General features: G+C 37.1%; 1 protein-coding gene across 8 annotated transcripts in view; it reads left to right on the forward strand.

Moving 5' to 3' along the window:
* The window catches only part of NFIB (nuclear factor I B), a 226,237-nt gene that overhangs the window by 178,605 nt on the left and 33,918 nt on the right, over positions 1 to 13,714 (forward strand). For 7 of the 8 annotated variants that reach the window (XM_032307180.1, XM_032307182.1, XM_032307183.1 and 4 more), the window contains exon 7: positions 10,220 to 10,354. In XM_032307180.1, the coding sequence (XP_032163071.1) occupies positions 10,220 to 10,354 (135 nt within the window). The remainder of the gene's footprint in view (positions 1 to 10,219; positions 10,355 to 13,714) is intronic. The other variant, XM_032307181.1, reaches the window with a different exon arrangement.

Here is a 13,714-nt window from a genome sequence, read left to right on the forward strand (position 1 = left end):
TGAAATTGCTTAATGGACAAAAGCATTTTGAAGTGTTTTTTAAAAAAGCAGTTTTCATTTATTCAGTATTTATTCTTTTAGCACTGTTGTTCATTATTCAAAGGTTTTTTGTTTTTCCTTCTTTTTCTTTTTTTAATGTCTCAGGAAGGTGTTTGTGAGCTTCAAAGAGGTTTGAGTTTTAACTTTGTATTGGGTGTAGGTGTAGCCTGGAGACTATTTTTTTTTTCCTTTGGAGAGGGGTGATAAATAGAGACTTGTAGTAACATGCAGCTTACTGTGCATGGATTGAAATACACAATAGAGAGAGGTTTAAACTATCACGAATGTTTTAAACTGCTGAAGAATACAGTAATATGCCCAAGTGGAGTTAAGATTAAATAACTCAATGATGAAAGTAAGAATTTTCATTTATTTAACACAAAGTCTACCATATTTTCCTCCTTTAAAAAAAGAACTGATTTCACTTTTAAAAAAAAAGATTGAAAAATTTAATTGAAGATGCTATCTTATCTCTCCTTAACGTAGCTTGCCGTTTTTTGGAGTTATTTTAGAGTGTCATAAATGTAAATATATATATATATATATATGGAGATACTTTCTTAACATGGCAGCTAATTATTTTTTTGAATCATCTGGCATCATCATGAAACTACTGTAGTGGGATTAAGTCCATATGTCTTGTCATAACATTCCGAGCTTTTTGTTAACTTGGAGCGTGTGGGAAGGACTTAATTCGCATTTGCCACACAATCATAAAATTTTACATCTAGAAGAGTCTTTAGAAACAGATACTCAGATATTCTCTTTTCTTCACTTGTGTTTTCAAAAATACACTGTTTTGCCTTTAGCCAACTAAATTGCAAATGTTACATTTAAGCATTTCATTGTATACTTTTGCAACATCGAATTCTTAAGACCAATAAGGCACTTCCTTACTTTAAGAAGGAAATAACGAGAGGTGCCTGGGTGGCTCAGTCAGTTAAGCGTCTGCCTTCGGTTCAGGTCATGGTCCCAGGGTGCTGAGATTGAACTCCACATAGGGCTCCCTGCTCAGTGGGGAGTCTACTTCTCCCTCTCTCTGCCCCTCCCCCTGCTCATGCTTTTTCTTTCTCTCAAATAAATAAATACAAATTTTTAAAAAAGAAAAGAAGGAAATAACAAGATCCAACATTGTCTACCCTTTTATAATACTTCATGGAGCCACAGACAGTGTTCCCCTTCCCCCCAAATATGTAATTTACCTTTGTTTATTGTAACAGTAAAAATTACTTATGGGAGTTTTGAAAAAAAAAAAAAGTCAGTATAAAAAGAAAATAAAAGCCCCCAATAATTCTATTACATAGATTTTTTTTTAAAGAATTTATTTATTTATTTGACAGAGATCACAAGTAGGCAGAGAGGCAGGCAGAGAGAGAGGGGAAGCAGGCTCCCCGCTGAGCAGAGAGCCCGATGCGGGGCTCCAATCCCAGGACCCTGAGATCATGACCTGAGCCGAAGGCAGAGGCTCAACCCACTGAGCCACTCACACAGATTTCTATAATATAATGGTATTTTACCATGTCATTGAATTTCCTCTTTATGATGGCTTCATAATATGTCATCCTTGCGTGTATTACACACTTTTAAATGTCTCCTTTGCTTATGGATGTGTAAGTAGTTTGCAGGTTTTTATATAATAAAGACACAGTGATCATCATGGTATGGGGATCCTTGTGCTTAATGCAGTTTGATTATTGTGTTCCTGTCTAGTTCTACTCACTGTCCCCAAACCTAGCATACTGCCTGGTACCATGTGACCAAGTAGATAGTGACATTTTGTTAAAGGAATAGATACGTTCCTACTGTGGAATTACTGAGTTAAACGTCCATTTCTAAAGCTATTGACCGATTATTGGTACAGAATCTAGGAAGGTCTTATTAATTTACATTCCTACTATCGGTTTAACTGCACTGTCGTATCCATAATTTTTAAATGTAGCACATGGCTCTATAAGCAATATTTATGTCTGTCTGCCTGTCTGTCCGCCTGTATTTATCTATTTTTTTTTGTATTTATCTATTTTAAGTAGGCTCCACACCCAATGCAAGGCTTGAACTCACGACCCTGAAATCAAGACCTGAGCTGAGATCAAGTGTCAGAGGCTTAACCGATTGAGCCACCCAGATTCCCCTTCTATAAGCAATTTTTAAATATCTCCTCTGGAATATATTTAAAGAACAATGTCTCCATGGCTTTTCGACTCTACCTTTGCACCTCTTTTTTGTCATGTCTATTCCACTGAAACCATTGTGCATCACCTCGTATTCTCTTCCCGTGAGCCAGGATAGCTCTATTTTATAGTGGAAAAAAATGGGGACATGGAGACAGTAACTTCCCTCAGGGATTGTATGAAGCTTTCAAGGTGTAGGTATATAGCCCACAGGCTCTGTGTCCCTTCTCCTGCTCGAGGCCACATTCCCTCAGGGCACTTTCCCGCCCACACTCCTTTATCTGTTGGTAGAACTTGTTAAGGCAAGGATCCCCTCGGTTGTCCTCAAGGAAACACCAGAAATAAGTACTTCAGGGCTTTGGGCTGGAATCTCCTAGGCTTGATAAATGCCGTATTTCATGTAACACTTTTACGGTTATAAATAACCTCTAAACTTCCCCCAGGCAAAAACAGAGGACGAGAATCTTTGGTCTCTGGGAGCATTCATTTGGCAGACCCCTGTTCCTTGCCTTCTCCTTGTCCTCTGGGCACAGGGCCCAAGCTGTTTCCTTCTCTCAGGACTGACTCTGGATTTATGGCCTGATGTGAAAGTATCAGATTTCTAGTTCCTGAACTGGTCCCACACCCTAGATGTGGTAGCCTCTCATGTCTTATAAATAGTGTTATTATTTTATGCAGATAGCTCGGTCCTTTCTCGTGTTGTCGTCCAGCTGCCACCTTGGCAGTGTAATGGACAACGGAGATTCCGTTTAGCTGAAGTCCATTTTTCACTCCCCGTGTTTTGTGTTACTTGACAGTTTCAGCGGAGTGATGGATGTGTTGACCACCTCAGCCTCATTCAGCAGTGGATTTGGTCACTGTCTCTGAGGAGGTTTCCTGTGTCCGGAGTTTTCATAAATTTCTAAACCTCTAGAAAAAAAAAAAATCTATGAAAGTCTAGAACTTTCTTAAAAAAAAAAAAAAAAGGAAACCTAGAAAACTATGAGAGGTCTTACCTGGGTAATATAACATAATTTTGTCAAATCTTAGTCATGGGACCATTGAAAAACTAACTGTTACCACATAGGCACTTCCTTTCTTTGGTCTCTCTCCTGCTCATCCCAAAGTGTCTCAAGGGTAACAAAAGCTTCCCTGTTGCTGTTTTCACTGTGCCTTGAGTTTCCTTCTAAAAAAAAAAAAAAAGGAAAAATAAAGAATCCTGTAACATTTTCTCAGCAGCTTGATAATGTAAAAAATAAAGAAGACATTTTAAACAATGATGATGGCTTTTTAAGCACTTCCTAATAAAACACATCTTAACCTTAAATACTGGAAACCACAAGAAGCCAGCAAATGATGATTTGTACCTCGAGGGTTCATTTGGACTTGTTTACAAGCGTGGTGTATAAATAAGAAAGACAATTTAAGAATATGGAAAGGATTGGACTATTAAAATACTTTGAATTTTAAAAAAATACTTTGAATTTGCTTCTTTGTTAACTAGATAGAAATGTGTTTTTCTAAATTATAGGAATGGCACAGTTAATATATTTTAATTTATTGTTATGCCATGCTGAAATTAATAGCTTCCAGAAATTCAAGAACTCTTCTGTGCTCTTACGTAATTGATTTGAAATAAATAGTTGTAAACCATAAGTGTCATTATAGGGAAGAAGAATAAACTTTTCTTTTTTTTTTTAAAGAAAATGATGCGTTTTCTTTTTTTTTTTTTTAAGATTTTATTTATTTATTTGTAAGAGAGAGGGAGAGTGAGAAAGCGAGCACAGGCAGGCAGAGGCAGAGGGAGAAGCAGGCTCCCTGCTGAGCAAGGACCCCCCCGATGTGGGACTCGATCCCAGGACACTGGGATCATGACCTGAGCCGAAGGCAGCTGCTTCACCAACTGAGCCACCCAGGTGTCCCAGAAAATGATGTGTTTTCTATGTAGGTGATAGAAATTCGATTTGTAACCTCAGTCTACTCCAGCATATTGGAAAAGCTAACATATTGCTCTCCTCTGTGTGGAAAAGGAGCAGGTGTCCCAGACAGGCAGGTGTTAAGGTGGCTGTTTGAGCTTGCCCTAGATCACTAGTTGACTTCAGTGGAGTTCTACTAACAGGTGGCTAACTGATTGGAGTGCCATGTGACATTTATCCCGGGAGCGACTTGGATGACAGGCTGCTACAGACTGAGGAAGGGGTCTTTGCTTTGATGAAGAAATTGCCAAAACTCATGTCTCATTAGTGTTTCCTAAGGTTCTTTGGAAGTGAACAACAGTTTAATTAAGGGCTGACGTAAACACGTTTCTGCACACTTTCCCTGCAGCATTTTATCACATTAGAATTGATCAAAATTGTTGCCTTGGGCTGACTTGAACAGATATACATCTGGAGCGCCATTTGTGCAAGCTGCTGATGAGTCGAGTGCATACGCTGTGTTTCACAGCAACGTTCTTCCTTTGTAGATGAAATTACCTTGTTGGGAGATGAGTTGATCTAACTCTTTATTTGTTTAAGCCTTTATCTCTTTGAAGTGATGCTGCAAAGTGAATGACACATCAGGGCTAGGGTGTATGTGTATCCCAGTGCCAAAAAAAATTATACCATGGCTAGTAAAAATTATGGGAGGACTTGATTTTGCAAAATTCTTATGTAAAGCTGTGCTTGAATCTAAATGAACCTACTCATAAAAGTTGAACTTCTTCTTACATGGTGGTCTTTTACTATGTATTTAACTTCACAACTGGTTGCTAAAGCCATGGCTAATTGTCCGATTATAAATCTAAACAAGGGTATAGACAATGAAGGATAACGCCATCAACGTGATCTTCCTTTGTTTTTTTAAATTAGCCTCAGTGATTTCTGTTCTGAAGAAGAATCTTCTCTACAAGCTAATGTCATGATTGCAATTAATGACGTTTTGTGTTTGTATTTGTAATGTCCATCCTCTCTGCTGAGCTCTAAGGATCTCCAAGCCAGGGAGCAGGTGGTCTTATTCAACATCTTGAACTTGAGGCCTTGCCCTTCCTAGAAACACAGTAACTGATTCTGTTCCCCCTTTTTTTTTTTTAAATTTACATTAGGTTACTTCTCATCTAGTGGTCTCTGCTCATGGGATGGTGCATTTGACGATATACCAATGGGTTATTTTATTCATCTTATGTACCAGTTATCAATTCGCCATCCACCTGCTTTCACATGCAAGAGATTCTAAGATACACTGCCTTGATAGGGTCTGCTCTACCTCTTCTTCTGTCTTTTGGTTATAGATTTTTTTAAAATTCTCTTCCTGGTCATGTCCTTCCAGCCTGCACATGTCTTTGCATATTTAATAAAATCATCTTCTGTGGGAGATAAGCCATTAGTCAACTCAAACACACACACACACACACTCTCTCTCTTACTCTATGGATAGAACAAGTACAAAATAATAAAAAAAAATCCGTCCAAAGATATCAGACACAAACACACAATCATTAAGGAGATCTAGACCTCCACAATCCCAGGAGGGAATGGTTAAAGAGAAAATAAATCAAGTTGGTTCAGTGGATAAAATACTGTTCTGTAGCTGGAATAAGAGGGTAGGAAGACATCATTTTCCAGCCCAAGGGAATGTCATCTGCAAAGAAAGAGTTAGAAGCACATTCCTCCTTGTTCCCTCCTCCTCCAGGAGGCCATAAGTAAATGAGTTTAGCTAAAGTTTAAATCAAATGGAATGATAAGGAAAAGAAAAATATGATGCCATCATAGAGCTTAAAGAGAGGAAGGTCTTGTCTGCAGGAGAGGGTTTCCATGACTGTTTTTATAATGAACTGTGAGGAGGAAGGCCTGCAAGGAGACTAGACAGGAAATTTTTTTATTTAACCGGTTCGAGTGAAAAAGGTTGAGTGGAAGCTACAAGAAACAGGAAAAAGAAAAAAAAAATAGAGAGCTTTTGGGAAGTGTTTCCCTCCTGAGATCAATTCATTTATAAAGTGTTATTTTCCAAATCAAATTTAAATGTCCTTGTCTGATGGCAAGCCCGTGCTGACCTTTGCTTCTTTCTCACGGACCACCGGCAACCGCCTCCTTCCCACCACTAGAAACACCGGCTAATCCTCTTCTTATCATCTTGCTTCTCTCGCCAACTTCTTTATTTCATGTATTATTCAATGTATGCATTATTATGTATGTATTATTATTCAACTTATTATATATTTATATATTATTCAGTTTTATTATTATTCAACTTATTTTCAACTTAATCTTTTTATGTATTATTCTTCCGGCTTGAGGGACAATACACTGTGAAAAGCATGACATTTGTTTTTCTCCACAGAAAGGTCATCAAACCATCTCTCCTATATATTCATTCCTCAAACATTTTTTTTTTTTATATCTGTAGCCTAGAAGTGCATTAAAAATAGAAACAGTATCATTTTTCCGTTTGGCATGAGGTCTACTAGACTGCAGACATTCAAAATAAAATTAAAATCAAAACAATACAATACAAGTTTGATTCATGATTAAAATGTAATAGCTAGAAACTCTACCCTTCCTCCTCCCAGATAACTGACATTTTATTTTTTTATTCTTTTTTTTTTTTTTTTGGTTAGTATTTTTTTTTTTTTTTTGTGGTGACCTTGGTGGGGAAGGGGTCACTTTGTGTCCCCTGCACACTTAGCATATAGCTTGTATGTGCTAGGTACCCGTATATCTTCATTGATTAATAGGCTCAAAGAAAATTTAGTCTGATAGGAAGACAGTGGCGGTCAAGCCCACTGTCTACAATATCATTCTTTATCTGTTCCTAAAGAAGTAGTTTCTGTGTGGACGGTGGATCTTCTCATTCTTATTTTTACTGTTATAAGTTCACTTGAGCGTTTGAGGAGAAGACAATTTGTGGTCCCTTTTGAACTTGAAGAGTGAATTTTGATTTGTTTCTACTATGTTATCCTGTGTAATTCCTTTGTGTGTTCTGAACACAAAGGTACCAGTATTATTCGGTGCATGCCTAAGGAGAACCCAATCAGTAAATGGACCTGTAATAATTACCCAGGAAAGCCAAGTGAATTATTTTGAATAAGAAAATGCAGAGGCTTCTTTTCTCAGAAATTACATCATCACCCATCTTCTTGAACTGCAGGACAAACACCCTTGATTTATGTGTTCTTTGCAGAAAGTGACTCAGGTGAATCCAGCCATGTTTAATGAGAATTTGGAAACAGTTGTAGTTCTTGCAGTAGCCTTGATTGAACATCCCCAGAAACGACAGAACTAGAATAACGCTCATTCTGCTTCCCAAACTCTGGTCATATTTCATTGTTTTTCAGTCACGTATAGTAAATGCTCTATTACTCATACCAGGAGTCTTTTTTTTCTTTCTTTTTTAAGATTTATTTACTTATTTGACAGAACAAGATAGAGATTGTGCGTTCATGTGAAAGTTGGGGAGGGGCAGTGGGTGAGAACCCCCAAGCAGACTCCCCGCTGAGCTTGGAGCCCAATGAGGGGTTTGATCTCATGACCCTAAGATCATAATCTGAGCCAAAACCAGGAGTTGGACACTTAACCAACTGAGCCACCCATGTTCCCCTAGAAGTGGAGTCGTTAGAAACTGATTACAGTGGTTAATTTTTTTTTGAGATCTGTATTTAAGCACAGGCAATAGTGCTTAATAGTGCTTAATAAGAGTGTCAATAGATTTCTTTTTCTAATAGTTACTTTTAAATTAAAAATTTGGCGTAGAAACATTACTTTATCTGCAAAGCGAGGGATGGAATAAAGCTGCTTTCCACTCCTAAAGACTTATTTATCTATGATGAGCTTCTGGTGGGCCCAAACTTGTATTTGTAGTGTTACCTTTCAAAAATCACATAGCTCTTAAGTGAAATTGAGTATTATTTTTGGCATTTTGAAGGTATCTTCACTGAAATGAACTTTTTTGGTCTGTTTTTAAATGGTCTCAACATTTTTTCTCCTTTTTGTAGCAGCATTAATTCCTGTGCTTTCATTAGCAGTTTCCTTTCTTCATTTTTACTTCTCAAGAAAGATATAAGGAAATGGTTCAGCAGTTCTGATAGTTCAGTGACAGCCAGCTAGTTACAGATTCTAGCTATGAAGACACCTGTCACTTTTGTAGATGTGATGTCTACTGTTTTAACAGTAACATATCCATTCTTTAAGTGCCAATGTGCCAAAAACACATATTTAATTTTATTGGATGCTTTTACCAGAGCTTATGTAATTTTTCAAATGGTAAATCATAATGATAACTAGTTTCTTATATTAATAGCATCATAAAAACTTTTTTAAAAAAATTCATTTATTTATTTGATAGAGAGAGAGATGACAAGTAGGCAGAGAGTCAGGCAAAAAGAGAGATCGGGGGAAGCAGGCTCCCTGCGGAGCAGAAAGCCCAATGTGGGGCTCGATCCCAGGACCCTGAGATCACAACCTGAGCCAAAGGCAGAGGCTTAACCCACTGAGCCACCCAGGCACCCCCATAAAATCTTTTTTAAAAAACAACACCGTGGAGTATTTATTAAAAATGAATGTTACATACATGCATATATATTTAATATGATGAAGTTTTAGGTTTTTTAAAAATAACTTCTTTTTTTAGAACTATAAATCAGAATATTTTTAAATGAAATACTGTGCTGTCTGCAGTTTGCTTCGAAGCCAAACAGGGAAGTGTAGATGGGCTAAAGGTGAAATAGGTTGGCTCTGAATTGGTACAATAATTATGGTAGTGTTTTCTACCATAGCAATTGTCACACTGTTTTCTACCTTTTTCTAACTCGGGTGTATCCTCTCCCTAGTTTAAGTTTTGTAGATCCTGATGCTTAATCTAGTTCACCATTGTGTCTCCAGCAACTAGTGCAGTGTCTGGCATAAAGTAAGCCTTCAATAAATATTTATGGAAGGAAGGTATTAATAAATCTGTCTTCTCAAGTGGTTTCCATGATTGCTATCTCCATTTGGCTAGTTCATCCTCCACGTACTTTTGGGAGGGACGGCTTTAAACTGTAAACGTATGATCATATTTTCTCATCAATAGCTGTCCCCAATCAGGGCAAGAATTCAGATATTTATACACAAAGTCCATGGCCCCTGACTGTGTGGGTCCTGCCAGCTACTCGCTCTGTCCTCCATCTCTGTACTTCCCCTCTCCACAGACTGCTTGTACCACTTGCTTATTCTATGCTCCCCTTCTTCGGAACGTTTCTTCTCTCTGGGAACGTCATCCCCATCCACATTTTACACATGGTGCCACTGAGGCACCTTCCTTAACCTGAGGAGGCTGAGGTGGTCACTGCCCTGTGCAGTGAAGCCAGCAAACAGCACACCACAACACCCCTTGCTTTCAGCACACTTCCTCCCTCTCAACTGTTGACAGCCATTTTCTTCTTATCATTTTCTTCTTCACTGACAGTGAGTATCCCTGCAGCAGCTATTTTGTATTTTTTGTAACATCCTTACTTTACCCATCTAATAGAGGAAGCCAATAAATACTTGTAGAGTGAGCAAATTAAGGAATGTACTTTTTGTTAAACAAGTAATGAGTTTTCCGTAGAAGATGTTAAATCAATGATAGACTTACCAGCTTTCCCAAAGGTTGTTTTTCACATTTGTACCAGGTTTTCTTCGTTCTTTTTTCCACAGTGTAGTCAGCAGGTCAAAAGACAAAGCCCTGAATCGTATAAATCTAAGAATGAAATGCTGAGGCAAAAAAGACCTTGATGTGAACCAAGGCGCCAAGGGAAACATGATACTTAGTTTTGCAAAAGTTCAAGATTTATTTAGTAGGAGAAATAATTCTGATGATAATTTTAATAAAGGGTTGCGTTAACTTCAGTGGAGATTGTTTCTGACAGAGATTTCAAATCTCCGATGTAACTGAGTCTTTGGCCCTCAGTGCATATTTTGTAGAAGAGCCAAAGTACAGAAATAATGAAATGTTGGAAAATGAGATCCCTTGTTATAGAAACATGAATTTTATAGCTGGAGAAGGTCATAAACTTTGGGTTTTTCCCTCTTCCTTTGCAGATATGTCTTCTCCGACTACTATGAAGAAGCCTGAAAAGCCACTGTTCAGCTCTACATCTCCACAAGATTCTTCCCCAAGATTGAGCACTTTCCCCCAGCACCATCATCCCGGAATCCCTGGAGTTGCACACAGTGGTGAGGAGTTTCAAGCGTAGAGGAGAAGCCTCCCTCTTGCTGGCAGAGCTCACTGTCAGGGATGCAGCAAGAGTTATAATTATAGCTGTGGTGGCCGTACTTTCTCAGCTGAAAGAGGGAGGGTCCTGAGCCAATCCAATATTTTTTTCTTACCAATATATGAAAAAAGATTTCCATGGCATTCAATTAAATGACATTTGTGAATGTTTTTTAATTGCCTTTATTGGAAAGATTACAATCACAAGAAATTAGAAAGTACATAGATAAGAAATTAGAAGGTACATAGTCATCTTAACTGTAGCTTTAGGATTCGTCCCCATTCTATATATTTCAGTAAAGAAAGACAGGATTTCAAGTATGTTGCTGAGTTTGGAGCATTTCCAGAGGCATTAAGATATATAGACACTATTTCCATAGATGTTATTTTCTATACAAAAATCAATATTTAATTACTTATTTAGGAGGGAAGTTAATCACAAAAATAAAAGAGGTTTTTTGACACTTTTTTATGTGTACAAATAAATGTGGGCTAGTATATTTGATATTATGTCTAAAACTTAATTTACATAGGAAAAAGAATACCAGTATTTCACATATATACTTGAATGAACAACTAAATTAAATCCCCTCTCAAAAATTTTAAATGAGATAAAATTAATAAACAATACTGTATGCTTTCTACTTATTATTCTTGAGCCGTTGAAGGGAGTATACTGAATTTTTGGTGGAGAAAGTTCCATATATTCTATATATATATTCTATATATATATATTTTTTTCTATATATATATATATAATTTGTAGCAACGTTCTTATTGCTTTACATTTATAGATAGGCAATTTCTTATTTTTCAAACAAATTCAATCTGATTTTTAAACCTTTATTCAAAGATATAACTTTAGTTCTAAAAAAGTCCTTGTCTTCTTTCTATGTCGATTAGTATTGTTGCTACTTTAAATATCTTTACTGCTGTCTTTACTGCTGTCACTAAGAAAATTATAAAACTAAGAAGGAATATACAAATCAAATGCAGTATAAAATTTTTATATTTATATTGTTCTTACTGCTAAAATAGGTCAAAAAAATCAGTAACTATTTCATGGATCTCTAATGTTGATATTTGAGCAAAATTCATGTAGCAGTCCAATCATTCATGTATTATGACACCTGGTTAAAATATTCAGATTCCTGACACTGGGGAAAAATTAAATAGTACACTTTTATATAATGAAACCTAGATAAGCCTTCCACCTTGGTCCTTAACCAGATACTTACTCAATATGTAATGTATCGGGGCCTGTGGCGAACACCTTGGTCATGAGACAGTTTCTGTCCTTAAAGAGCTCATGGTCCAGCAGGAAGATGAGGCACATCAGCCAGGCTTGAAATCTGAATAGGAGTGGACACTTGGAAAAGGATTAGATGCCTGCAAGAGATGTGTTCTCTAAAGTTTGGAGAGAGAGTTCTCTAGAAGAAGGAAGAACAAGGCAGGAGGAAGGTTGTTGCAGACAGAGAAAACAGCCTGAATCAGAGTCGGGAAAGGTCATTGCCACAAGGAACTGCCATCTATCCAAGGATCCACAAATACCTCCATGTGGCCTGGGAAGAGAGAGTGGCCATATGAAGCCCACGAAGTGAGGCGGGACAGGTTCCCTACAGCCCTTGAGGACCGTACAAACCTGTGAAGTTGCTAGGCTTTTATCCTAGAAGCAGTGGGGAGCCACTGAAAGATTTTTAGGAGAGAAGGGACCTGCTTGAAATGGCATTTTACAAAATTCATTCATGTGAGACTATAAAGGCTGTATCAGAAGGAGCAAGACTGGAGGAAAGGAGGCAATTAGGAAGGCTTTGCAGTGACATAGGCAGGAAATACATGTACATACATGTGTGCATGTATGAATTTTTTCATAAAGAAGGGAAACATTTTCTGCCTGTATTTTGCTTTTCCTATTTTCAAGGACTAGAATGACCTTTATTAATACAAAGTAGCTGTTTTTTACTTTCAGTTTGAAATACTACATTCTGCTAGCTTCCATTGAGCCAGCCACAGCTTCTGTGAGCACGTACAGGGGAGCCCAGAGCCTAAGCCCTGACTTGATATGTGCCGGCTCCCCTGAAAAAGATCTCTTCCCCAACTACACTGATCTCAAAGCCCAGAGGGCCCAAGATGGAGCTGTGTGTATATATCCTTCAAGGGCTTGTGTAGATGTGGGAGAAGATCATGGTTACATGGTCTTTAACCATGGACTTCATTTGGCTGAGATTAAGGACACTTCAACACCAAGTAAAAAAGATGCTCAATTTAACTTAGGTGTTTCCATCTCCTTAAATTACACTTTCAGATGTGGCTGCTACTTCAACAAAGTAGTATGTCAGAAAGAAGTTCCATTTGAAGAACTATACAATTGTTTTCTGAAATGCATCACTTTGATAAAGGATACACACACTTCAATGTGTGGAAAGATCACACAAGGCACTTGTTCAAATTGTACTTTCTGGTGCCTTACCCCTGGAGGGCCTCGAGATCCAGTAGGTTTGTGGTTAGGCCCAGGAATCTGCATTGTAACAACAGTCCAGAAGATTCTGAGTGACCCGGACATTCAGGAAGCAAAGTTGTGACCATAAAATTGAATTTATGACCTGTTGAGATATATTCTTAATTTCTCGTGTTTTCTGAAAAAAGCTTTTTTGGGGGAAGATAAGAAATGTCCCTTTAAAAGTATGTGTGTGTGTGTGTATATATATATATATGTGTGTGTGTGTGTGTGTGTGTGTATGATTACAAAGTTGGAGATAAGTTAGCCCAGATGATTTTCATTAATAGGTCATGGAAAGAATTTATTTTTCATATTGTTTGCTAAGTTTTTTCATAAAACACTAAACATTTATCATATGTAATTTCCTATGATTTGGATCAAAACATTAAATAGAAACAGACATTTAATCTTCACTTCTACATATATTCATTGGTACTCTTAAATTGTACTTATGTGGTTATTTTCCTCAACATTATAGAGATAATGATTGTGCAATTATATTCTTTCCCATTTTTCAAACTTAAGAATTATATTTCAAATATATGACCAAATAAATTATGGTCATACTGATGCTGAAAAATTACAGCACAATTAAACATCATCTACATCACATATGTTTTATATATTATTTCCCTTTATAAAATATGTGATTTATAGTTAAGTTAATACGAATATATGAACATTTAAATTCACATTTCTGGAGGTTTTATTCTTAGTCTTATCTTAATAACATCTTTTAAGCTACATGTAATAAAAGTTAGAGTAGGAAGAAAAAATAGTTACAGAATAGAGTTCTTTTGGTTTTGAAAGGAACAAATTCATT

The sequence above is a fragment of the Mustela erminea genome, chromosome 12, assembly GCF_009829155.1.
Source record: "Mustela erminea isolate mMusErm1 chromosome 12, mMusErm1.Pri, whole genome shotgun sequence".
NCBI classification, from domain to species: Eukaryota; Metazoa; Chordata; class Mammalia; order Carnivora; family Mustelidae; genus Mustela; species Mustela erminea.